The following is a 27,747-nucleotide window of genomic DNA, read 5'->3' as shown; positions in this document are numbered from 1 at the left end:
AAACACTTCTCTAAATATTAAGTTAGGTTTACATGTTTCAAGCAAAATTTATCTCCATTAAGCTTACTTTATTGCATTTTGACAGACAACACTTTTCTCCTAATAAGCTGACGTGTTTTCGCCAGTTTAGGAAAGTCTTTTGAGATCAAACACTTGTTCATAACCGTGTTGGGACTAAGTGGAAATGCCTCCGAATTTCTCGAAAAGACATCAGGATTCTGGGATAATTTGGGAAAATTACCAGCAGTCGTCTACAAGTAAAATAATCTTTTGGTGTTTCCAAACCTCCCTTCAGAGATAACAAATACTTTCGCGGCACAACCTTCCATGTGTTGAAGCCTCCAACGAGATCACTTAAAATTAGCTTGCGATGAGCCGTTAAAGAGGTAACTTCATTTTTGTTAGGAGGCTCTGTCACGGGACACTTTCGGTTAGTGAGAAAGCGGTGAACTCACTTCCTGTATACCATTCAGCATGTGGTCTTTAAGCATTAAACAACCACTAAATAGTTCACAAACGTTTTTCAGTTCTCTAACGTTTTTTTCTCTATAAGTTAACAAAGATATGGTTAGAAGTAACTAGCTCATTAATTTTTGCAAACCCTTTTCCTCGTGCTGTGAACTGGAGCTCGGTAGCCAATGGTGTGCCTCTCATGTTTCCTTCAACACCACGATTGTTCGAGGCGACATCAATTCACGATTCCCTACAGAAACAAAGAATGCTCCTAAGAGGCCAGTTCAAACGGAGTCGCAAAATATGGAAAGCTAGAGTCTCTTTTTCTGTTAAAGCCTTTTTTATAGAACATCACATTGAAATTACGTAAACGCATTGAAACTGATATTACGGTCAAAACGTCTTTATTTTAAGGGCAATTAATAACAACTTTGATACTGATTGTGCTGTTTAACAAAAACAAAATGCTCTGTTATGAGGAGGAATTTTAAGTAGAGTGGAGCCGTCTGACTGTGCTATAGGCATGGGTCGCACTTGGGAAATCTTTGCCAGAATTCGTTTAATTTGCGGTTGAAATCTGTCATCGCGGGCCTTTGCCTAGTGTGACCGCAGGTTTTTCGCTTTGGCAAAAACTTTGCGAATCGGCAAACATCAAAGACGCCGTAGTGCTTGGGTGGGGCAGGCAGATTTTCGAAAAGTCGAGCCAAACAATGGGAATCACAGCGGTAATTGTCAACGCTTGTCAGCGTAACATGAAAAACGAGGTTTTCAAGGTTTTTACGGCGATAGCATGGAATACCCGCAGTATGCTCCCGTCTACAATGATATGACTGGAAGGGGAACGCAACCGAGCACTTCACATGCGAGCATTGCGCAGGAAAGCGCTCTACCGACCAAGTCCATGCAGGCAAGCGCTTCACAAACGTCGTCATCTTCGTCTTCCCAATCGTCTCCTGATCCTGAACCCGTAGATACTGGAAAACGATCTTATGAAAGATGGTCAGATGACGAAGAAAAAATGCTGTTCAACCTGTGAGCCGAGAATTTCGATCACATCAACAGCAGTCAAGCCCGCAAAGCTTGGGATGACATCGCCAAGGAAACAAATTTGAAATTTGGTACTGACAATTATCTCCCACTAGTGCGACCCTCCGTTTCTGTCTAAAAGTTTTCCTTTCCCGTTGCGGTTTCAAATTTTTGTGGTTTTTTAGCCGGCAAAGATGAAAACTTTTCTCAAGTGGTCAAGGGCGTGGTTTCCGGACTTTCCGCTGTTATCTACATGACACCTGTATCATTTGCTAATAATTTCTTTAGGCTCATTTCGGTATTGCAAAATATGTTTTAAGCTCTCTAAATATTGGCTCTGGAGGGACAAAATTTGAAATATTCCGTGAACATGTTACTTCCGCCGGGCCTGGCTGAATGATTGGGTCGATTAGATCTGTTTGCCAGTACAGAAAATGTAGCTTCTTGACAGGTCTAATTACCTCATTGATTGATTTGTTGCAGGCTTATCACAAACGGCGGATAGGCACATCAAAAATATAAGTCTACAGGCTACCCTGTCCCGCCCCGATCGCTTCACTCTCCGAATTATTCTGTTTCGCGCTCGCCAAATTTTTTTTCTGTCCTCGCCGGGAACCTTTTCGAACGCTAAAAGTATTTTTTTTTTCTTCATCTTAACTTCATCTTCATCTCAAGTCGACCTATATGTTTCGTAAACATTTGCAAGACCACAGCAGCTACCCTAATTCAAAATTTGGGCATTTTTTAGCGCCCTTCGTTCGTACTAGTATGAACGTTAACCCAGTATCATGTTAATCAAACATGCTTCAGTTATTTCGTATTTAGGAAGGAGTGGCCTGAGAGAGTGTTTTTTCGAGGCAAGGTCATCATATCTGGTCATCGGTGGGCAACGATATTTTCGCGCCAATGTTAAATAAATTAAATTTCAACTCGTGCGTGTTGGCGGAACGAGAAGACTTCTCGCAGTTGCACTTGTTCCGCTTCAAGAAAGAGTCGACTTATGGCAAGCCTAAAAAAATGAACTGTTATTCTGGCGTCACGCGCCGCTCAAGAAACTATGGCACACGCGATAAAATTTCGCTGCTTTGCATCGCGATACAGTTCTTTCGGGATTTGCGTCAAAATTGCACGAAAATACAAACACCAAAAAATTGCATCGTTTGTAACCCTGGAAATCCAAGTTACCTTTTTCTTAGAACAAGCTTTGTGAATGTAGAAACAACGGAATGTTAAGCTACGTATAAAACCTTGTTTGTCTCCTTGCTTGGGACGCGTTCAAGCCGAACTCATACAAATAAAATATACATACGTATATTCGCGCGCGCTATTAAACTAAGAATAACCTGATTGGAAATCATAGAAATGAAGCACGAAAGTCGCTCACAGAATTCCACCCTTGACACTTCAAGACGTAAATTTCGTAGCAAAACATCAGGGACACCCAAGGGAACGGTGGAATATCTTTTCGGAAGAAGTGTAAAATCAAAGGAAACAACAGCTCATAAGTTCAGATAATAAGATTTCGTTCTCTTAAAGTTTCTGCCACATTACCATTATTCTAAAAAGTCCGAGCAGAACGAACTGTTCCATTTTCCATAAATATAGCAGTATCATAAATATAACAGTATCAATAGCCCAAAAACGATATAGCGAAAAACAAAACAACTACAATCCGCGACTTTTGCTTAAATGTCCTGGTCTGTCTGTCTGTCGATGTATGGTAAGCACACACTGAGATGAAATGTTCGCGATATGATGAGAATACTTGTGCCTAGAATTTGATTTAAATTTAAATACCAAGTGTATATAAGCTTACTAGCTGTGCAAGTAAACATGTTACATATAAAGTAGACGGCGCGCATAAGCATTTGTCAAAGACGATACTATTCCCGGTACTATTGCACGAAAGACATACAACAGCTTACAAGACTGACATACCTCAGTAAATGGTCTTTAGCTGCAATAGCGTTACACGAAACGATTCTGACGATTGCTGAAACAAAATTGTAAACATCTAAATAAGTAAATCAAGAATTTTCGACATGTGTTAAACAAAAAAGAAGATCTGGTTGTCTAAACGGAAAGCACACCAAGAAGATAATGGCCGGGGATAATGCACATAAAATTAATTGTTATCCAACTTGGTCAGAACAATAACGGCAAATACAGAATAGCAGAGTAGGTCTGAAACTACACAGCTAACAGACAAGAGAAAGCACAGGAAACTTACCTTGTTGAAATAAAATCAACTCTCTTATTAAGAAACCGTTCCCGACTCTGTAGAGCGCCGTAGCCAAAAGCTTTGGCTGGGATGTGACCGTGCCTTCAATAGCAACGTTTTCGCTTTCAAAGTCGACAGCTCAGCTGTCACACAGGGGTCATATAACTGCTGTGTAATATGACGCAGCGCATGCCTGGATAGACGAATCCTAAGTGACCATATCACTAGGCGGCACCCCGAGTCCATTCTTTGCGCGAAATGCCTTCGGTTGATGAGTGCATGCTAATTTCCCGGGGCTAATTTTCCAGAGTGGCGGCTGGTAATGGAGCTAGTCTACCAGGGAAAACCTCACATTAAAATTTACCAGCTAGATTCATGCCAAAAATGCGCATTTTCCAGCTAGGATAAGCTTCGGAGTTTAAACCAGTAAGCAAGCAACTGTTTTGAAGCGGGCTTCCCAGCAAGTTCCATGCCAATGCTTAAGAATCCCAGCCAGCGCACTAAGCCCTGCGGAGCGGATATTTCGTATATCGGCTCCGGTGAGCACTCCTGAAAGAACGCTTTAATTTATTGAGACAAAGCTTCGTAAGAAGATAAATGGGTTTTGAGCAGAATTGTGGATGATTTCACTTGCATCAGTTTTACGCTTTCAGTGTTTTGGGTACCCAAAACACTAGGGATTTGTGACAGCGTTCGGGGTAGTTCAGGGGGTGGGACGGGGAATTTTGTTGAATGACGATATTTTGAATGTCCGGGAACTTTATTGTTGAATAAAAATAATTGTGGTTGAAGTTGAACAAATATTGTTGTTGAATGAAATTATTTTTGGTTGAAGTTGAACAAATATTTTTGTTGAATGAAAATAATCTGGGTTGAAGTTGAACAAATATTGTTGTTGAATGAAATTATTTTCGGTTGAAGTTGAACAAATATTTTTGTTGAATGAAATTATTTTTGGTTGAAGTTGAACAAATATTTTTGTTGAATGAAAATAATTTGGGTTGAAGTTGAAAGAAAATGCGTATCGTTGAATATAAATATAAAATGTTGAATATAAATATATGTTGTTGAACATAAATATAAGTTGTTGAATATGAAGGTCCAAGTTGTTGAATTTTGCAACATTTGGCTAACCATAGGCAATAGCACTATTGAGTACAAACAATCATCTAAATGTCTTGGGTTAACAATTGACAACAAGCTATCATGGCAAGAACACATTACGAACGTTGGTAAGTCCTTCAGCAACAAAGTAGCAGTCTTAAAATGGATAAAGTTCCTATCAAAACCAGTCCTGGAAACTATTTATTATAAAACAATTATCCCCAGTGTTCTATACGGTATTGCAATCTGGGCATCTTGTTCTTCAGCCCTGCTAGATGATATAGACCGAATACATTTGAGAGCAACAAGAATTATTAACAATCTACCGCATTACATCCACAGTGATCATATCACGGACGCTCCTCATTGGAACCGTATTCTCTCATTTTACATTAAGAGGCTTTTAATTATTACGCACAATATTTATTATGGAAATAGCATCGAACCCCTAAATAACTTACTAGTGAAACCCAAGACTACTTATAACTTAAGAAAATCCTTCAATGTTGAGGTCGATAGACCAAGAACAGAAATGGGAAGATCTTCCTTTAAACACCGTGCTGCGCTATCTTGGAAGCTCCTTCCCGATGACATCAAGACCTGCTCTAACCTGGGTTCTTTCAAGAAAAAACTTAAGGCAAACAAGGACCTTGTAAAATCTATCAGTTTTACAAAAGCGTCCTGCTCTATTTCAAACAAATCCTTAGACTTCAATTACTTTTAAAATTTTACTGTATATTGTTACTACTTATCTATTTTTAGCTATCACTATTTATTCAGCCATTGTCTTAATTATGTAGGATTATGTATTACGTAGGATTTTATTAATTTATAATTTTAGATAGTGCAGGTCCACATCAGGACTTAGCGTCTTGCCAATTTTGATCTCCAACCTGCTTTATCAAATAAATTATGTATGTATGTATGTATGTATGTATGTATGTATGTATGTATGTATGTATGTATGTATGTATGTGTGTGTGTGTGTGTGTGTGTATGTGTCGATCGACAGTTATAAGTGTCGATCGACAGTTATAAGTGTCGATCGACAGTTATAAGTGTCGATCGACAGTTGTAAGTGGCGATCGACAGTTATAAGTGTCGATCGACAGTTATAAGTGGCGATCGACAGTTATAAGTGGCGATCGACAGTTATAAGTGGCGATCGACAGTTATAAGTGGCGATCGACAGTTATAAGTGTCGATCGACAGTTATAAGTAGCGATCGACAGTTATCGTTTTCGACAGTTGTAAGTGTCTATGGTCAGTTAATAAATGTCGATCGACAGTTATTAAGTGTCGTAAGAAAAAATAAAGAGATGCTTTCGATGACCCTTCTAAGCCACCGTATTCTAAGCCACCGTAACAGTCTGCAGTCTGCATGGTCTGCGTTTTGGGGTGACCGCTTTCCTACGGAAGCCCTAGTAATAACGTTTGCCTGGCGAATCCGTCCGGTCCGTATACATGACGTATTTGCTCCTAGCTAAACTTACCTCTGACTAGTACTGGGAAATCCAAAATGGCGATGTTAGGTTGCATATCTCTTATCGCAGCAAGCAACGTAATCCTGTTGATAACGGGAGCGTTGTCGTTGCCTTTGTACTTTTCATTTTATGGTTCTGAAGCAGCAGTAAGATTTTCGTTGCTTCTTTGTATGCATTCTTGCCTACTTGCGGCAGTTCCAAGCGTTTTGGTAAGTGGTGAACAGTCCTCCGTTTGATTCCTTGTCGATAGACTCTTCTACAAAATTTAAGGGCACCATCTCTGACCACTTTTATTTGTTGTAATTTTATTCCATTTTAGCTGAGCTTTTCATAGTTATTTTTGTATTTAGATTTTGTTCATTTATTTAATGTTGCACTCATTTTGCAAGATGTAAATGAAAGGGCAACCCTAAAACGAGGAACCCGGAATTCAGAATCCGAAACCGGAAACCGGAATCCGGAAACCGGAAACCGGAGACTGGAATCTAGAGTCCACAAATCAAAGAAAACAAGTTCTTCAAATACGCGAAAATTATTTTGCATAGCGTTTGCCTGTAAAAAATAAGAGGCCAAGTAAAAAGGACCTCGAACTTAACCTTTTTTGAAACAAAAATTTCCTGTCTGTTGAAATTCATGCAATTGTTATTTCTAGCGAGGACTATGATTGTGAGAATCTAAATAAAGTGCATCATAATTTGATTCTAAGCAGCCTGAGAGCGTCTGAAATAAGCTTGCTGGTAATTGCCATTTTGTTTAATAAGTGATCTGCAATTTACCGGAGGTATAAATTTGGCCTTTATGTCTAGTAGATATTAAACAAGGCAGAAAATGTCATAGAGAACAGGGTGTCCGTCAGTGGCAGCCCCCTGTACATCGATGGTCATGCCCCCCCACTTTCGATGTCCAAAGGCTAATGTGGCTCGTCTAAATAAATTTGTTTTTTCCAACAGAGACTAATTCCAGATCAACATTATTCCATACAGATACTGTTACAAATCACCACTACATATTCTTGCCAGCCATCATATTAAAACAATTTATAGAAATGTGGCACACTTACTTCTCGCTTGCGAATGGATCAGATCACATGTTCTTAAAAGATGCTACAAGACAGCCAGAAACTCACCGTGATAGCTTGTTACTTTGCTATTGTGCTACTCACCAGTCTTCTCAGAGCAATTTGATCTAGACAAGAACCGCACTCTCACCAGGGCCAGGTTGAACAAAAAATGGGTAACTTAGCCTGCGAGCAGGCTCTCATGTTTGAGCCAGGGGTGCAAGTGGCAAAGCCGCAAGAAGAAACTCGCTTACATGCCAACACAAAAAGACACTAGACGCTAGAGCCTGCTCAGACACTAGAGACAGCCACTAGAGCCTGGTAGCAGGCTATGGGTAACTCTGTCCACCCAAAAAATCACTAACCCTGACTGGATAGTGATTTACCCAATGGATAGCTTTATCCAGCTTTAGAACAACCGGGCCAGATGTATAGCTAAAGGTTGTTCAGAACATGTCAATAAGTTTCTAACAAATACAGTTTGTGGTTGAAGTAAAGCAAAGAAAACAAATAACAACAAAATAATTTTTCCCAATATTTATTTATTAGACATTGCTGAAGTGAATTATTTCTACCGTCATTCATAATATCTGGAATCCGGATTCCAGATTCCGGATTCCGGATTCTGGATTCCATATTCTGGTTTCCAGTTCCAGATTCCAGATCAGAGTTTCCGGTTTCCAGATTCTGGATTCTGTGTTTTAGGGTTGCCCTTAATGAACTTTTAACAGCATGTTTGAAATGAATGCTTGCTTAAGCTTACTTGGGGGCAGTTCACATATCAAAATGACCTCCTTCCAAGAAGCACCCCCCTTTGTAGTAAGCACTCTCCATTGAGTGCCGTTTTTTAGTGAGAAAGGAGAACCTGGACCCCTAGTCTATCAACCCCCTTCATGGCCCTGGTCCATAAGTCTTATCATGTTTACCGGTAAGGAGAATTTAACAGTAACAAATAGTCCTTAGGAATGTTGTTTTATTGAATAACAATGTAGAAATTGTGATACAATAATTATATGTGATGTAATATGTTCATTGTTGATAGTATCAACCAAAACATAATTTGCATTCTGCTCTCTATCAAAAAAAGGAACAAAATTTGAGATGACAGACAACCTCATAAACCTGGTTAGGTTTCATGCTTTCAGACGAAAAGATACAAAAGTAATCTTGTGAAGGTGAATTAATCAACATGACATGAGCGTGGGACAAAGAAAAATTCTGAGTCCCCGACAGGAAAAAATTTTGACAGAAAAATTCTGAGTCCCACGCTCGTGTCATGTTGATTAATTCACCTTCACATTTCATTACCGAGCTTAAAATTCACCATCTTTATTAACTTATCACTACTCACGATGAATTCGATAGCGTTGATCCTAGCAGTATGCAGGACACCTGTCATATATGAACTCAGTTAAATGACCTTGCTCTCCATGAGTTCTCGTAGCTCAGTGGATAGAGAAGACAATTGTCTCAGTAGCTAAACTTCCTAGGGTCACTCTTGTGGTAGAATGTTAGTCCTTGGCCATTTCTACATGGAACTTCTTGCACTGTAGTAATTTTTTGAACTGTTTTGCAGGTAATATTCTTCCAGTACGGGCCTTGTGTTTGGTAACTAAAGATAAAAGATATGTCATGCTCATTATTGCAAACTGACATATTTCCTCTGTTTATTTCATGTTCAGAAATCTGTGCTTCCTATGCTCCAGTTGCTGTTGTTTGCAGCTCTTCTTCTTCTTCCATTCAGTGCAACTCCATTCTTTATGGTGTGGTGCTATCAGAAGCTTCTTCATCTTTCAGAGTCTGCATTTTTGATCATTGAAGCAGTGGAGATTGTTGTGGTTGTGATGTACATAAGCCAGTCTTTTGTGAATGAGATTGATGAACAGCCAGTTATAGTTAAGGTAGGCAATAAATTATTTCTTTTTTCCAGTATGTTCTGTTTAGAAATCCAAGAAAATGTTTCCTTTTGAGAACCCTTATGATAACAGTTTAAATGCTCTTTCAAGTGATCTTAAGCCACATGCATGAAGCCACTGAGATCTATAGTGGGGGGGGGGGGGGGGACAGGGGGGCGGGAGCCCGGGAGAATAGGGGGCGGGAGGGGTACGGGAGGCGGGAGAGGAAAGGGCGGGAAGCGGGAGTTCTAAGAGGCAGGAAGCGGGAGAGAAATGCGAAACGCTAATTTTTTTAATTCAACGATGCGTTAGAATGATGTGAAGTATATATGAAATAATTTATATTTGAACTGCGGTAGTAGATGAAAGTGAAGTATGATCATCGCAGTAAATTTTCCAATTTAAGCAACTGGAAAGAAGAAGCCTGAAAAAAAAAAATCAGGGCCCTGAAGCCCTGATTTTTTTCAGGCTTCTTCTTTCCAGTTGCTTAAATTGGAAAATTTACTGCGATGATCATACTTCACTTTCATCTACTACCGCAGTTCAAATATACTTCACATCATTTCACTCACGGGAAGATATGAACTCAATTCATTGACCTCGCTCCCAATGTGTGGCTTCATAGCTCAGTTGGTAGAGCATCGCACCGGTATCGCGGAGGTCACGGGTTCAAATCCCGTTGAAGCCCTGATTTTTTTCAGGCTTCTTCTTTCCAGTTGCTTAAATTGGAAAATTTACTGCGATGATCATACTTCACTTTCATCTACTACTGCAGTTCAAATATGAATTATTTCATATATACTTCACATCATTTCACTCACGGGAAGATATGAACTCAATTCATTGACCTCGCTCCCAATGTGTGGCTTCATAGCTCAGTTGGTAGAGCATCGCACCGGTATCGCGGAGGTCACGGGTTCGAATCCCGTTGAAGCCCTGATTTTTTTCAGGCTTCTTCTTTCCAGTTGCTTAAATTGGAAAATTTACTGCGATGATGATGCGTTAGAATACTTTCAAAAACAAGAACCCAAAATATATTTGACTTGCATTTAACGTCCTCGCAGTCACTTCTGAGACTTCTGAAGAAACGAGCAAATGAAAATCTGCGCTTGGGCTGAAAAACAGGCTTACTTCCTGTCAAATGGTAAACCCGTTTACAGTGGTTGCGTCATAGGTCATGAAATGTCAAGCAGCATGACTGCACATGTGTCGCGAAAGCTGTCAAATTGCAAAAAGGTGAGACGAGCAGGCGATCTCAAATCAATGTCGTCCAAGACAATTTTATTAGGTCTCAATATTTTTCGGTGCGGCAGTGAAAGGTCCGTGCATGGAAGACCTTCTTGGGAGCTTGCTCCTTACAACCGTGAATGAGAACGGACCAAAGATTTCACTGCGTGGTGTAGAGATGCCTCAACTGAATGCTGCTTTAATAAATGAGCGCGCTGGAGAGTGTGGAGTGGTTCGTTTTACGTCTCAGTTTTTTGTTTTAGACAAGTCGAAATCGATTCCAATTAGAATAGGCGGACAAACAGCTTTGAGTTTTTCCTTGTTTCCTCGCATTCGCTAACACTGTAGATACTGTATCACATGATAACTCTCTGTCTAAAATAATAACATTTATTTGTATTTAACTCTGGAGGAAGGGGAGAGGACTGGTACTAGTTTTCTCTGACATGCGCTCTACGTACTTCATTCGCCATGTGCTTGTGCACAATGTAGCTTCGCTCAACTTAAGTTTCTTTCCAGAGTTCTTCTTTACAATACGTATCTCGATGTTTACACTATGGCTTCTAGAAAGAGCAGCAGGAGAACAAAACCTCCGCTTAAAGTGCACCTAACCCCCAAATTTTTTTTTTCGCTAAAACAAATCTAGACTTTATTTGAAGCATTTGGGCGAAGAAATTTTTGAATTTGGTTGAATCCTCGATTTTCTATGCCCTTTCAAAGTCGCGATTAAGTGTTTCACGACCGCGTTTTAGGGAGTCTGGGGCGGCGGTACCTGATGACGTCTACCCAGGAACCAAACACAATAGCGCCTCAGTCAACTCTCTGTATTTGCTCGAGAAAATAGAATGCAAAACTAATCGTACCGATGTATTTTGGGACTAAAACGTCCAAGTTTTGTCTCAGAATCATTTCTTTTTCGTCACTGGAGTAAGAGTTAAGTTTCGATTCGGAAGGCTCCGAAATAAACTTCGATCGAGCATGTTCGACAACTGTGAACTCACTGCTTAGAGCTTTGAGAGCAATTTACAATATTTCAAGCGACGACGGGGAAGACGTCTTTGCGGACGAGCTGCTTGTATATTAGGAATGGAAAGCTAGATACGAAGTGGAGGAGCAGGCGAACGAAAAGCAGGAAAGAAAACTCAAGGACTGCTTTGGATGGTAATTTCGTCAACTAAACATAAGATTCCCACGCGTGGTTATAGCCCGTTTACATTTGTCCTTACCGAGAATGTATTTTGTCAAGGTTCTGTTAAATCCAGTTTGTGTTTTACTTTCAGTTGAATGCTTCATGTTTATAAGAGCGACGTACGTGTTGCAGTTTTCGAGACTTGATGACCTCCAAAACATTGGCTTCGATCGATTGAAAATCGTATTGTTTGGAGCTGTATTTTTGAAGCTGCGGGAAGCAAGGCGGAAGGAAACATTTCATGCAATTACCGATTTCACATTGTCACACGTTTTAAGTCGTAACTCCAAATAACTAATGTAAATTGTTCTCAAAGTTTGCAGTGAAATTCGTCGGATAAGCGAAAAGGGTGTGTTCCCTAAGCGGTCCGCAGATAATGTTACGCGGTCATATTTTCGACGCTATTGCACAGAATCTGTCACACTGCTGATTTCCAAACCTTCGAAAAACTCTGTGAGTCTAACAATTTTGTTATCATGTAATTCTAGAGGATTAATCTTCGACTTTCATCTAAATCGAAAGAGAAATAAGTGTTGGTTAGCGGCGTACAGTTGCGATCTATTTACATATCAGTATAACGCTTCTTGATCATGACCGGATCACACAACGTTGCCGGTTATGTTATAAATACTGCGGGATTGGAAGATATAGGTTGTCGGTGGTATTTCTACAAATTGCTGGTTAGCTTTAAGCAGAAAATGTATGAAAATAGCGTTCGAAAGTCTGCGGAACAAATTCCAGTGAGAGTTTTTCAATGATTCTCACAGATTCAGTTCGCTTGTTTCGGTTCGACAAAATCAACCATCGTTTACGTCTTTATTGCACCATTAGCCGATCATCGTCAGTAAATTGTACAGTATATCTTTCTTTAAATCTGGAATATTGCTGCAACAGCCGATAGCGCCTCTGGAAGGCGTTTCTGCGCACTTTTCGAATGTGTATTGTACCATCCTGAAGGAAATGAGAGGAAATGAGATATCCAACCTTCCTGGGTAGACGTCACAAGAGCCGCTAGACCCATTCTCCTCAAACTCGGTCGTGAAACAAAATGGCGGTGTTTTGGAGCTATTTTCGAGATTTCGTCGTGGCACAGAAAATCGAGGATTTAACGGAATCCAAAAATTTTTTCGCAGAACTATTTCAAATAATAAGTAGATTCGTTCTAGCGAAAAAAAATTTTTGGGGTTAGGTGCACTTTAAACTGAAAGATTTCGACATCGACGGCTTCATAGCAGAATCAACACCGCAACAGATGAGCGAAGCAGTTGAACGTGAACTGAGTCAGGTCGAGTCCATGATCAAAGACCTCTCTCCGACAAAATTTAAAGTAGAGCAGTCCACTGTAGAGCAAGAGAGAGCGGTAGAAGATCTTCGAAACCAGAACTTGAAGCTAGAATTGGACCTCACTCGTACCAAACTCGAGCTGTTGAAGCTGCAGCAAGATTCAGCGCAGCCCAGTGCCCCCAAGATGGCGACGACGATCTCAACAACGCCTAATGATAATCCTATCGCAGAACCAACCTTAAAAAGCCTTCAGCAAGATCCTACCGTTCAATCGGAGCTTAAATCTCTCATGGACTCTTTGGGAGATCCAGTTTTACTGGGTTTAACTGAAGAGGAGCAGGATCCAGCTCAACAGCTGTTAGAGCCCACTATTTCAAGAGGTAAACGTCCTTTACTTATACCTGATTTCATTAGTCCCCTCCCGATCGTTCTGCAGGAGGATAAGGAGACCGTGCTTGGAACCTCTGGTGATGCTAGAATTGTGTTAAAATCCTCTCAAGAAAAGAAGCTATCCCTTGACAAAATTTCATTCCCACAGTGGTCAGCGGCTAACTTTCGCATTATGCATACTCTCATGAAAGATGGGCTTCTTTCGTCCACCCAGAAAATTCTCGATTATATTGTGTACAGTTCAAAAATTTCTGAACTAGCGGAGTGTTACCCTTTGCCAAAAGTGATGCAGTATGATGATTTGTACCCCAAAATGCAATTTGCCACAAGCTGTAAATGGGGATCTGACAGCCAATTCATATCCCATCAAACGCTTCACAGACCAGATCCATCGACTCCCACATCCACACGCCCACCTCTTCGCAAAGCGTCCCGCCCAGTCATAAACCAAGCAACAAGGAAGCAGGTTTGCTTTGAATTCCAACGGCGTGAAGGTTGTCGCTTTGGCTCCTCCTGTAGATATGATCATGTTTGCATCAAACCACAATGTATGGGAACCCACCCACAATGGCAACACCAGTCTGCTACTGCTCAAGACCCCCAATACTGAACCCACACTCAACTGCAGAGATCTCTCCAAATTGTACTTTAACGGCAGAACTGGCAGGAGATATCTCGACCACATTGTTACATGCAGGGACCGATCCCGCCTTAATGACATGCTGTCCCGCAGAGTGTGGGGAAAGTTTACCTATTAAAGCAGGGGCCTTTTTGGAATCTATGCAGCAACCCCAAGCAGCCAAGGTCTCCACAGACTTAATTTTTGGGACCTGGACAGCAGAACTATCAAATGACCCGGACATGAAATTTATTCTCGATGGTGTTAAAAATGGATTTCAGCTACTCCCTCCTGATTCAACGGTGTCACATGCCTTTACACACAACAATAAATCTGCTCTACGACGTGGAGCTAAAGACCAAATTGAAGCGCAACTGGTTAAGGGTCTTCAAGAAGACCATTTTGCTGTAGCAGACAAGTCCCACATGCCCATAATCATTAATGCACTTGGGGCTGTACCTAAAAAGGACTCGAATGAATTACGGATGATCATGGATTGCAGCCGACCGTTAATGGCAAATGCCAACTCATACATGGATTTAGAACATTACAAGTATGTTACTGTTGATGATGCAGCAAACCTCTGTCAACCAGGTTGTTGGTCGGCAAAAGTTGACTTAAAACACGCTTACAGAAGTGTTGGTACTCACCCCGACAGCTGGCGAGTTACAGGGATGTCTTGGTGTTTCAAGGACTCTAAACATTCTACCTACCTCTATGATAAGCGACTCCCGTTTGGAGCCAGGGCCTCTCCAATGATTTTTCATCGCCTTACACAATCAGTCTGTCGAATGATGGCCCGAAGAGGGTATACTGTGTTGGCGTACCTGGACGACTTCCTCATCATTGAACCAACTCAGCTTCAGTGCAAAGCAGCTTTTGACATTCTACTAAACTTACTAGAGTCTCTTGGCTTCACTGTCAACTGGACAAAAGTTGTCTTCCCAGCCCAATGTCTGGTTTTTCTGGGAGTTGAAATTGACACTGTTAAGTGTGAACTCCGCCTCCCAGAGGATCGTGTATCTGAGTTGTTATTCGTTCTCAAGGAAACCAGTTCAAAACGTAAATGCTCCAAGCTTCACCTCCAACGACTCATTGGCAAGCTCAACTGGGCAGCACGTGTTGTTCGAGGGGGCCGCACGTTTCTCAGGCGTCTTATCACCTTGGCAAATGCTGTTAAACGCCCGCACCACCGTGTTTATTTAAACCTATGCACCAAAGCTGACCTCTTGTGGTGGACCTCCCTCTTACCTGCACACAACTGTAAAACATTGTTCCCCTCAGCAACCCCAGAACTCCCTACAGCAGTGCTTACGGATGCTTCCCTGTCTGGTGGGGGGTGCGTATGGGAAACTGACTGGCTGTATGTTAACTGGGCCTTAGACTACCCAGCTCTCTGCTCTCTGCACATCAATTACAAGGAGGCATTCACAATCATTTTGGCAGCCCATCGTTGGGCACCCTTTTGGTCAGGTTATCAAGTGGTCGTCAAGTCGGACAGCCAGGTGGCTGCAGCTATCTTAAACAAAGGTTCAACCTGTTGCCCAGTAATAATGGACTGGATTCATTCGCTGTTTTGGCTTAAGGAGTATTACAATTTCAGCCTGTTAGTCAAACACATTCCAGGAACAACCAATACCCAAGCAGATAGGGTTTCACGCCTTGACAATGTACACTACTGGCCAACATTCCAGGCATGGCTCTCCGAATCCCCTGTATCATATGATTTAGAATCTCACATGTGTTCATTGTCTCTTGCACTCCTTAGATACAAAGGATCAGCAGCAACTTGACCGCGAAGTCATCAATTTCCGGCGTCAAGCATATGCCCCTACTACCAAGTCCACCTATATGAGTCAAATGCGCTCATACCTCTCCTTTTGTGTATACTACGGTTACCAGCCTATCCCAGCATCAGTATCAACCCTTAACCGCTACACAGCCTTCCTAGCAAGATCACTTTCAGCATCCTCCATCCCAGCCTATTTGAATGCAGTTCGCATCCTTCATCTTGAACATGGACTTGCAGACCCAACCAAAAACAATTTTCAGCTGGCAACTATACTTCGGGGAATTAAACGTATAAAAGGTTTATTAGTATCCCAAAAGAAACCACTTACGCCTCAGATCCTGTTAGCCTTCAAGAATCACTTAAACTTAGATGATCCTTTGCATGCAACATTTTGGGCAGTCTGTCTGGTAGCTTTCTTCGGCCTCCTACGTAAAGCTAACTTGCTATGCAGAGGATTAACACATTTCAACCCATCAAAGCATCTGCGTCGAGGGGACATCTTCTTCTTTACAGACTGGGCCATCATTATCAACAGATGGTCAAAAACAATCCAATTTAGCCAGCGCATACTGACTATACCTTTACCACACATTGCCCAGCACCCACTCTGCCCTTATACAGCTCTCAAGCATGCTTTCAGCTTAGTACCAGCCTCCTTATCAGGCCCAGCCTTTGTCATCCCAGCTTCAACCAAGGGAGGTCTGGTCCCTCTGACGTATGGAAAGTTTAACTCCCTACTTAAATTATTGGCAACCACGATGAACTTGGATCCATCTAAATTTAGCGGACATAGTTTTCGATCAGGCGGGGCCACTCTGGCCTTTCAAGCTCAAATCCCAGCAGAACTTATCAAACGCTTAGGAGACTGGCAGTCAGATGCTTATAGATCTTATATTCACATCCCAGTTAAAGACAGAATGCAAGCAGTTAGTCGGCTGGCTTCGTTTGTTTAGATTTTCTTCCTTGCTCTGTTTTTCGTCTGGGGTTAGGTCGTTCCTCCCTTGGGAAAATTTCTATTAAATGGAAGGGATCACTTCCGAGCCCTTTCCCGTTTACCCCAGACTTTATTCTTGTTATTTTGTTTCTTCGCCTTTCGTTTAGAGAGTTAAGTCTAAAATAATAACATTTATTTGTATTTAACTCTGGAGGAAGGGGGAGAGGACTGGTACTAGTTTTCTCTGACATGCGCTCTACGTATTTCATTCGCCATGTGCTTGTGCACAACGTAGCTTCGCACCCCCCCTTCCCCTCCCTTATTATTTGTTGTTATATTCCTTGTACATTTACCTTTTCCAGTTTGGAAAATTTCTATTAAATGGAAGGGATCACTTCCGAGCCCTTTCCCGTTTACCCCAGACTTTATTGTTGTTATTTTGTTTCTTCGCCTTTCGTTTACAGAGTTAAAAAACACAACAGCACCAAATTCTAAATTCTTAAAGATTTTGCATGTGTACATTGGCTAGAGGAAATTGCCAGTGAGTCCAGATAGTCCAGTCAATAATTAACATTGGGCAAGTCATGTGAAATGTAGTGCAAACGTGGCGTAAATTCAACGTTTGTATTGTTTTTTCTGGCTTGTATCAGGATCGACAACGAAAACGTAAACCATTGTTGTCATTATTCAAAAAATTCCGTAATATTTTAAAAGTGGAGTAAAATATTAATTCTGAAATATACCATAAATAGTAAACGAAAGGTACCATCGATGTGTTTTTACTAAGATTAAAGGTCCTATAAAGCATGCTGAAATTGTCTGATCCCAGTAAACGCCGGACTGGTTACTGGAAATCCATATACTTTATCAGAACAAGATACAATTTACAATTAACTTTTGAGACCGTCGTCACTGAAAACGGATTTCAGAAACAAATCTGAAGAGCCGATGAAAATGGACTGAAATGGTGAAACTCAAAGAAGATAAACAAGGAAGTCAAAACTTCATTGAATTGAAACATATGGCAGTGGTAATCTTGTTAAATTATTTAAAAACAAAGGAAATGCTTAAAAATTGCGAAGCTAAATGACTAGAATGTGTTTTGACTCTGCCAATTTACAGGGGACGGGAGCAGCACGGAAAAGGGCGGGAAGCGGGAGATGAGGGTACGGGAAGCGGGAGAGCAGGGTACGGGAGGCGAGAGGTTCTGACCCCCCTGTCCCCCCCCCCCCCCCACTCTATAGTTAGTTCTTATTGTGTCAACAAAGATGTGAGGATGTTTGTATCCAATATGCATGTAGTCCATCTGTATCCAACAAACCCTATTCTGATAGCCTATTATGATGATGTAGGGTATGTAAAATTCGCCATAACACCTGGAAAACTATCCTTGAAAACCATCTGAAGAAGAAAAGAGTACTGACGTTTGAAGTAGTTAATGATACATGTACGTGTTCTAAGTTACCAATTTTTACTAAATATTTAATTATTTCTATTTTCATTCAAAGTAGATGCCAGAATAAATTAATGGGGTTAAAATCTATGACCTTTGCGAGAAAGTGGAAATGTGCTTTATTGCAAACTATTTTTCCACACTTCATAGAATCGTTATTTTTTTTCTTTCAATTTTTTTTTTCTTCCAGTCTTGCATTTTGGCAATCTCCGGAGCTTCATTCCTTTTGTCATTATTCCTCAGTTACCATTTGTTTAGGGATATTCATACATCACATATGGAAACTTGGTGAGTACATACATACATACACACATACATATACTTTTTGTTGAGGCAGGTTGGTTTGAGGCAACGTAAAGGCTGGTGGGGACCTGCCACAAACTTAATTAAAAAACTATTTATAACAAAAGCTTAGTACTTAATTTACAAAAATTAACAAAAATTTAAAAATACAGAAAGTCCGTTTGTTTTGATGTTATCTGACAGGTTTCTTTTTCAAATTGAATTTGTTCTAGTATTCTTGAGGCCTGTCTAAGTTTTTGTTTAAAAAGCTGTAGGGAGGAAGCATCCTTGATGGCTTTAGGTATTAAATTCCAAACTATGGGTCCTCTGTACCTTACACTATTTCTGCCAAGGTTACTATTGTACCGTACATTCGAGAAGTCATTAATACGCCTTAAGTTATAATTATTGTCGGTGTTGCGTATTTCGAATAGGGCTGTGAGTTGATCAGGTAAACTATTGTGGAAAACCTGATACATTATAGAAGCGAGCCGACACTTGGAAATATAGCCTAAAGGTTTCCATTTAACAAGGTCAAGTACGTCAGAGTCAGGAGTTTCGCTGATCCCCAAATAGCGATGCAATAAATGATGCTTGGGACAATCCCTTTGAAATATATTTCTTCTAGTACACTTGAGGGTAGGCCTTTAAACTTTTTCAGGAATTTTAGCTTTCCTCCAAACTTTATGTGCAGTGCTTTTACTTGTGGTTTCCAGTTCAGTTTATAGTCAATTTCAACACGCAAGCAAGTGGATTTAGTGTTGAAATAAATGTAAGAATCTCCCAACATTAGAGGTCTCATTGGACCAACAAAAGCATGGCTGGAGATCAACATTGCCACGGTCTTGCCAGTGTGAACAGTGAGATGATTCTTACAGCACCACACTTTGAAGTCGTTTAAGATTAGGTTTAACGCATCAACAGTTTCTTCGACTTCTTCCCCAATATAATAGATAGTAGTGTCATCTGCGAACATATGAATACATCCAGTTTCGGAAGAAGTTGGTAAGTCATTGACATATATTGCAAACAGTCTGGGTCCCATTAAGGAACCTTGGGGAACACCGATGTCAATTTGCCGTAGCATTGATCTTGCGCTGTTTACCGTGACATATTGTGATCTTTCATGAAGGTAGTGTGCAATCCACTCATGGAATATACCGGAAACACCTACATCTGACAATTTAGTTTTTAGGATGGCATGGCCAACCGTGTCGAATGCCTTCTTAAAGTCGATAAATAGAACTCCAACTTTGTAGCCATCGTCGATTGCCTTTTTCCATGTTTCAGTTAAGTACATAAGTAGTGATTCGGTGGAGACACCTTTCTTGAAACCCCATTGATTTGGATGTATAAGTTCATTTGTTCCAAGATGATGATCTAAGGAATCACAGACAACGCTCTCCAATATTTTGCTGTTCAGATTGAGCATTGTAAGTGGTCTGTAATTGGCGCAGTCTGATTTGATCCCCTTCTTAAATACCGGAACTACCTCTCCAGTCTTCCAATTACTGGGGAAAATGCCACGTTGTATACTATTTTTAAAAATACTAAAAAGACCTTCAAAGAGTGACTCCACAGCCTTGGCCAATTCACGCGACATTATTTTATCAGGACCACCTATTTTTTGCATGATGTGAGTTAATTTCAGCTTTATTTGTTCTTCCAAAAGGGATACCTGATCCAGAAAATGGGACACAGGGTTAATAGTTGCTGGTGGCTGGTTAATTGAGGAACCAGAGTGGTGATGAAACTTTTCAGCAAGCTTAATTCCAATATTTGCAAAGTAATCATTCATTAGCTCAGCCTTGTCGGAGTCGTTCGTCAAGATAGTACCATCGCTATCTTGCACAGGAGGTATTGGTTTTCTCGCGATTTTGCCTTGAGCCTTCCTTACAACTCGCCAAAAACTTTTGCTGTTCTCAGAAATTGCAAATTGCTCTCTCCAATAAGTGAGTTCCGCGTCACATGTTAATTTTTTGACACGATTCCAAGTGGCTTTGTACAGGCTCCAAGTGTGTGTATCTTTGTTAGCCTTGTAGAGCTTTAGGAGACGATAGTGTTTGTTTTGTTCTTTCTTTATTTCGTTGGTTATCCATGGGAGTTTGTTTTTCCTCGTCCTCACTTGCCTGGTTGGGATATGGTCAGATACTATTTCCTGATAAAGGTGTTGCCATGCCCAGACCTGGTCATCAATATCGTCAAAAATCTCACATACACTCCAAGGGGTGCTTTCGATGTTGTTTCTTAATTTCTGCTGGTTGAAAGTTCTGTAATTATTTATGGTCTTAATCATCAGGGAGCTCTTTTCCTTTCTCATTCGCAAATTTGCATACACAAAACTGTGATCAGATATTCCCAAGTGGGACAGACCAGCCGTAGTGATTTTCTCTGGATGGCTGACAATTATCAAATCGATTACTGTTTGTGCTACATCAGAAATTCTGGTCGGTTCTTTTATGACACATTTCATTCCATATGATCTTAATATACGCAGTAGGCGTCTTCCAAGATGGGATTCTGCGTCTTCGCAACTTTTAAGGGACAAGTCGGAGTTTAAGTCACCCATAATTACAACATTTTTTCGTGTGGACCAGACCTTCTCAAGCATAACATTAAATCCGTCATAGAAGGAAAGATCGGTTGGCGGTCTGTACACACAAGCAAAGAGCCATGTTTGAGATTGGCTTTTTAAATTATTTTACCCATACACCTTCGATAGTGGTTGGGACTTGCATCTTATGCTCCTCATATGCCGCTAAGGAGTCCTTGTAGTACAATAGCACACCGCCGCCATTCCTGTTGCAATCGTTGCGAATTGTGAAATATCCCTCGATGCCAATTTCCTCGTCGGAGGTGTCATTTGCCAGCTTGGTCTCCGTTATGGCGAGAATGTCAAGGCTAGTTTCAATCAGTAACATGTGTATCTCCGATAGTTTTCCCTTCGGACCATTCATGTTGATGTATCCAAATTTTAGACCTGGATATTCAAAGAGATTGTTGTTGATGACGGTAAATTCATCAATTGGACAATTTACGTTTGGATTGGGGTTGTCAACGAAAATGTTTGTTGTCTCCGACTTGTTTCGGAGGAAACTAGCCTCCGTGGCCTGGAGGCAGTGAGGAAAAGTCCAATCGAAGGTCGTCAGACGTTGTAGGTTTTTATAGTCACTTGGCTTGACGTTGCCGCATTTAATATGGCACCACTTTTCGCATCGGTCGCAACTCAAGGCTCGGTGGTTACGAGCGGTGGATTTCGAGCAGACAGAGCACTTTGGAGGATTAGAGCTCGGACCAGGATTGATGGAAACGTCACCGCTTGTAAGGAGACGACTTTGTTGGAAATTGCTGTTGGAATTGGCGTAGTAGCACGTCGTCAAGCTATGATAACTTCTACCACGTGGAGCACAAACAAGATGGCGGCTATGTTTCGACGTGGAGAGAAGTGGATGTTTCAGTGCGAGATTCACTCTTGGAGAGACAGAATGTGTGAACTGGCAAGCTGGGTCGCCGGAAAAGCTGTTCCAATCAGATTGTTGTCCATAAGGTGGCGAAAAGCTTAGCAAATTCAGCAAAAGTACGGAGAAGAAAAATACGCGTCCAGCCGCCATTACGACCGCTGAGCTAACCTCACGAACCAGCTTTGGGTGAAATAATTTATTTGTTGAAGCTCGTTGACAATGAAAGATTGGGTAGAGAACAAGGGTATGAGGCATATTAATACCATTACAACTGACAGTAGCAATATAATCTAACTGTCACTGTACATAATGTTCGCATCTGGGTTTTAGAGAGACTTACTGACTGACTTACTGACGGACTGACTGACTGATAGACAGACAGACAGACAGACTGGCGGATTGATTGAGTGGCTCATGAATAATTGATTGACTGACAGACAGACAGTGTGACTGTCAAATTAACTGACTGACTCACTGACTGGTTGGTCACTATCTGCATGCATTGCAGCTTAGACAACTTCTTAATGAGGCTTGTTTGAATTGGTGACTATCTCATGAGTGTAGCCTATTTAGCCTCGTAATTGCTGATTAAGTTTTACTTCTTGTGAATTTTTTAGATTTTACATGTAGATTGGTCTAATTAAATGGAAACAACCAGAAAATTGTCAAGAGATATCAGTTACTTAGTGAGGGGAACATCGGGGGGTTCTAAACACCGCAACACCACAAAAAAAATTAACGAACACCGCATCACCGCAAGAAAAGTCAACGAAACACGGTCACCGCAACATGTATTTTTAGCACCATGATTCGTTCATCTACACTTAAAATAATACTTTTTATACCTCGACATTTTTCCACAAAATAAACAGATTGTTTCTGTCCTCGTTCCTCCACGTGTCTACTGAACACTGAGCTCCGGGTGGCAGAGGTCGAGTTACTTGTCAAGTTGCGTATAAGTGAAAACAGCTTCGGATTGGCAGCTGAAGCATATTGGAGCTAAATTTAGGTAAAATTTAGGTTCGAGAAAGGTAAATCAAAAAGCCCAGCACCGCAAACAATTTCATTTCACCGAACACCGCAGCGTGAAAAACACAAACATCGCACAGCGTAAGGTTTGAGATCACCGCAACACCGCAAGTTGTGATTTTATTCACCGCATCAAAAAAACATCAACACCACGACACTGCAAATCCCCATGTCCCCCTCCATAGTTGTCAAAGTGGCCATGCTATGAACACATCATGGTTATTAATAAGTAATTTATAACACTTAATTACAGGGTTACAGGATTTGCTGTTACGCTTTCTGTTTTGGTGTTCTTTGTTTGCATTTATAAGGAAGAAGGTAACCATAAACAGTTGTGTTCAATTATAAGCGATTCCTTTATTACTGGATCTGTCTTAGGCATTACAGATCGTACTGGTTTGATAAGTAGGACTCATTAAATTCTTTTGACTTGCATATACCACTATCATGTCAAAACCTGTTGTCAAGCCATTTTTGCCGGCATAACATCCCAACATGTGTAAAGAAAACCTTGTCAAGAAGCAGTCATGGCCAAGGAAGGGGGAATCTCTAACACGCAGTATTTCACTGCTGCTTGCTAAAAAGAGAAATTTCATTTCACCCTGCAATCAATCTAGAAGTTTATGAATGAAGAGGCTTACCTGATGCGAATCAAGTCAGCCTTGCAAAAGTTACGACATATTTTTACAGCACTGATGTCAATTGAGCCTTAATTGAATTAATTCTTTAATTCACACCACTTCTTGTTCTCAGCAGGAATCATATCTGATGCAGCTGTTGTTAGCTTTGTGATGATGTTTATTGTCTGGGCCATGAAACAAGAACGACTAATGGAAGAAAACTCCCTCGATGCTCCATCACAATGGCTACAGTAAGCTTCTGATTTCTGGCACTTGGTTTATTCAAAAACCCTGATACTCTTCATTAGTGATCTGCAAGTGCAATGATACTCTCTTTGCTCCACTTCATGTCAAAATGTAAGAAAGCATAAAAAAGCCATGCATGTGTACATTGAATGATAAGTAAACCTTGAAAGGTTTGTTTCTGGAGAACAGCCAGAGTTAAGGCTCAATTTGCTGTAAAGTAAATCATGTGCTGCTAGAGGTGTAGTGCCTTAATTTCTCCTGCAGAGGCTCCCTATGGAAAATTGAATATTGGGACCACCAGCCTGTGGTCAAAGCAGCATGAAAGAGGCCTCTGTGGAGGAGAGAAATGTAGTGCAGCTCAAGGAAAATTGTGAGCTTTGAGGACCAGAAATACAATGTCCAACGAAAAATATGCGAGCATATTTTTGTAGCAAATAGAGGCTAAATTGCATCTATTGTCCCTCAAATATTTTTCACAATACGCACAGTTTTGAAAATTGGGGAATATCACTTGGACATTCCCCAGTTTTAGCGGGGGCATTTTTAGTCATGTGAGGCATTTAAACCAATCGGACGCAAGGGAAAATACTTGATTGATTATAATCTATAGAGGTGGTAGTTATCTCCAAAAGCATTAGAACCAAGAAGATCCTTGGGGATAGATTGTTTAGCTGTGCAGCCCCCAAACTTTAGAATCTGCTTCCAACTACGATTTGGTCTATTTCCAGTATCAATTTTATTTCATAAGGCATTTAATTAGCCACGTTAGCTGATATCAAGTAATTGTCATTTAAGAGAAAAGAAGAGCTGTAGAAACTCAAGATAAGAATATAAACCCTGGAGAGTGATAGACTAAACATGAAGCTTCAAACAGTCTCATTGTTTCTTCCCTCACCTTTCCTGCTGTCTTCTCTTTTAAGAGCCGTAATGAAGAAATGGCAAGTTAACACAGCACCCTGTTAAACAAGTTCCCGGAATTAATTATTTTGCATAATTTCTCTATAACAGATCGTTCAATGACAACCGTTCATTCCTCAATGTGTTCTTGTCAATGGCAACCGTGAGCATGGGTATGTATGCTGTAACTGATGCATTGTTGCGAATGGTAAACTGGGTTAAACTGGACCGTCAACGCCTTGTTGATAAATCAATAATGATGTATATAAGATTGTAAATAATATGGTTCCGGACAATCTTAGTTCGCACTTTGTCTTCCGTTCCCATACCTTAACCTATAACTTAAGAGATAGTGACTGTTCACTTGCCATTCCACAGCCCCACACTAATTATTGTAAAAGAAGTCTGTCCTACAGCGGAGCTGTACTCTGGAATAGTTTACCCTTGGATATTCGTCAGTCACCTTCTCTTGATGAATTTAAATCTAAGAATTATGATTTTGATGGTAGTCCTATGTAAGTTCTATTTTGCTTTTATACACGGTTTCCTTGTTGGCAGGTCTAAGCTCGCCTTGTTTGGCTGAGGGGGCTCTGTGGGGTAGGGGTATCTAAGGACTGAACATGCATCAGGCTAATCACGTGAACCTCTAAAATGAAAACGATTACAGAAACCGTAGACGTTCGAAACAGCTTGTGTTTAACTAAAGCAACATGTCCCTGGGAGCTGGTAGAGATAAAATTGATCAAAATTTAACCCTCTTTTAAAGATGATCAGAATTAGCAACTTCCTGAAAGTACCGACCATCTAAAAGAAATAGCAACCAATATTGGGGAATGATAAATACGTTTTACTTTGCTGTGCACACAAAAGAATGTAAGTTGTTTAGTCCCCATGTTGATTAGCCCCTAGCCGGTTAGCCCCCAAATAAAACTTTCAGCCTTAACCCTTTTCATGCTTTACCTGATCATCGAAGGAGTGAACTGTGGAGGTTTCGCACCTAATTGAGTTCTGGATTGCAGCTCAATTTAGCTAATAGAAGACTTTAAGGTGGCTCAAAACAGTTTCCAACACTTCGATTTGGATGGGTCGTTATAACCACTCTTTATCACTTAATGCTACGATCATGGTATCAAAAAACTGCCCAATCATTGGTGAACATGTTGTTATCATTTTCGTGACACAATAGGTTACCATAGCAACAGTATGACCTAAAAACACCCTTAATTACAGCTTTAGGGGCTTATAATTCGAAAACAGCACGGTGAAATTTTTTTATATTATCATCTTTTGATAGGTATGATAAGACGCAACTTTTGGCAAAGTTAAAAAAAATTCTGTACATGGGGTTCAGAGCCACCTCAAAGTTTCGAAAATTTAAGGTGGCTCTGAACCCCATGTACAGAATTTTTTTTTTAACTTTGCCAAAAGTTGCGTCTTTTCATGCTTATGAAAAGTTGATAATATAAAAAATTTCACTGTGCCATTTTTGAATTATGAACCCGTAAAGCTGTAATTAAGGGTGATTTTAGGAGGTCATACTGTTGCTATGGTAATTTGTTGTGTCATGAAAATGATGACAACGTGTTCACCAATGCTTGGGCAGTTTTTTGATACCATGATTGTAGCATCAAGTGATAAAGAGTGGTTATAACGACCCATCCAGATTTAAGTGCTGGAAACTGTTTTGAGCCACCTTAAACCCAAGGTAACTAGCCTTGTTACCCTCTGAACCTGATAAAGTAGTGCTTTAATTTGTGTCGCAGAGCACCTGTCCCGTGTCCAGAGAATTATTTCTATCTTTGTGTCGCCTACATGTCTTCTGTTTGCGTCAGTGAGGGTTGCAAGTGTTGTTGGATTTGTGTTTTTAACGCAAATGTTATACTCACGCGAGGTAGGTAGAGTTGTTTACGATGTTTCCTGTCTGTGTGACCGCCCCAGTGACAATAACTTACTTCTGTTTTCCAATTCTGCTAATCTTCAAATAAATTTTAAATTTCTCTGAAACTCAACTCCTGTATCTCTCAAATAGCCAAGATAAGTCCTGATATACTAATTTCCAGCGAAAACACGGCCAGCGAAATGCAGTGTCTTTCGATTATTATGTAACGTGCCTGCTTGAGTCAACGTCAGCAGCTAGGACAAGAACGACGGGTTAGAGCTAGAGAATGGTTCGGAAGTGGAAAATATCGTCTGCGTTGTCCTTTTTTAACAAACAGTCTTGTCGAACTCATTTAAAAAGTTGGCAAGTCGGTTCTTTCCAGTTTTTTCCTCCGAGCTTCTTATATTGTGACACTTTTTCTTTTGATGTGAATTCGCGCTAATTACTTTTTATATCTAACTGTTTAAGGAAGAAGAACACTGCTCATTGTGTATGTCGGAACCAAAACCAAACAGAGAGATTTTACGTCCTCTTTACATTCGCTTGATAATAATTTTTGTGTACACACAAGTGGTAGTTCGCACTATGGACTCCACTACAACATCCAATGTTCACGATCTTGACAACAGAGCTTCTAGTGTGGATTTGTTTCCAGTGCTAACAGGCGTCAGAGTCTGGCGGATTATACAATTGTTAATAGTGACCATTATCTATCTTAATCGGCTGTTCAAGCAACTTGATTGAAGATGCCCTTCACACCATTACCTGAGTGGATTGGCTGCAAGGTGACTACGGAGATGCTACAAAAGTGTCCGTACGAGAATGATTGAAGACGCGAAGAACACTTGCCACTTGACAGAGCCAGTGATTGGCTAGATAGTTGCTTAGTAGCATAACGTAGGTAAAGTAGGTGTTCTGGACGTACAATTTTTACCGCCTGTTTAATCCTAAGTGGTCAATTCAAATTTCAGACTCGCCAGCCGGACACCAGCCGTATGCAGTGGCTCTGTTAATTCCAATCCCGCTCATCCGCCCCCGCTCCTCCCCCCCCCCCCGGCGCTTGACCAACATTTGACAGGTCGTAGGGGTATTTGACATTTTAGTCAAATACAAAGAATTGTAAATCGATACTTTTTGAAAACGAAAGCCTGCTTTATTAAACATGAAAAAGATTAACCCTACATTAAAAACATAGATGTATTTTT

The 27,747-nt window shown here is 40.7% G+C and overlaps 2 protein-coding genes across 3 annotated transcripts; one reads left to right on the top strand and one right to left on the bottom strand.

The window, feature by feature from the left end:
• Positions 1–27,588, top strand: LOC145462431 (uncharacterized). 2 transcript variants are annotated; one of them, XM_081445962.1, is made up of 8 exons: positions 1–6,497; positions 9,028–9,246; positions 18,319–18,416; positions 23,154–23,218; positions 23,657–23,771; positions 24,775–24,836; positions 26,427–26,554; positions 27,011–27,588. In XM_081445962.1, exons 1-8 carry the CDS (start codon positions 6,324–6,326, stop codon positions 27,284–27,286), a joined length of 1,137 nt encoding a protein of 378 aa, XP_081302088.1. In that variant the 5' UTR covers positions 1–6,323; the 3' UTR covers positions 27,287–27,588. The 2 variants fall into 2 exon arrangements, with proteins under 2 accessions (XP_081302088.1, XP_081302087.1); XM_081445961.1 differs by having other exon boundaries at positions 23,654–23,771.
• LOC145462445 (uncharacterized) lies at positions 21,092–22,396 on the bottom strand. The gene has a single exon (XM_081445978.1). The coding sequence runs from the start codon at positions 22,124–22,126 to the stop codon at positions 21,107–21,109; it is 1,020 nt and encodes a 339-aa protein (XP_081302104.1). The 5' UTR covers positions 22,127–22,396; the 3' UTR covers positions 21,092–21,106.
• Positions 27,589–27,747: the final 159 nt, after the last annotated feature.

The sequence above is a fragment of the Orbicella franksi genome, chromosome 12, assembly GCF_964199315.1.
Source record: "Orbicella franksi chromosome 12, jaOrbFran1.1, whole genome shotgun sequence".
Classification (NCBI taxonomy): Eukaryota; Metazoa; Cnidaria; class Anthozoa; order Scleractinia; family Merulinidae; genus Orbicella; species Orbicella franksi.
Note: the sequence above shows the minus strand (reverse complement) of the source record. Positions and strands in the feature narration are given on the sequence as shown.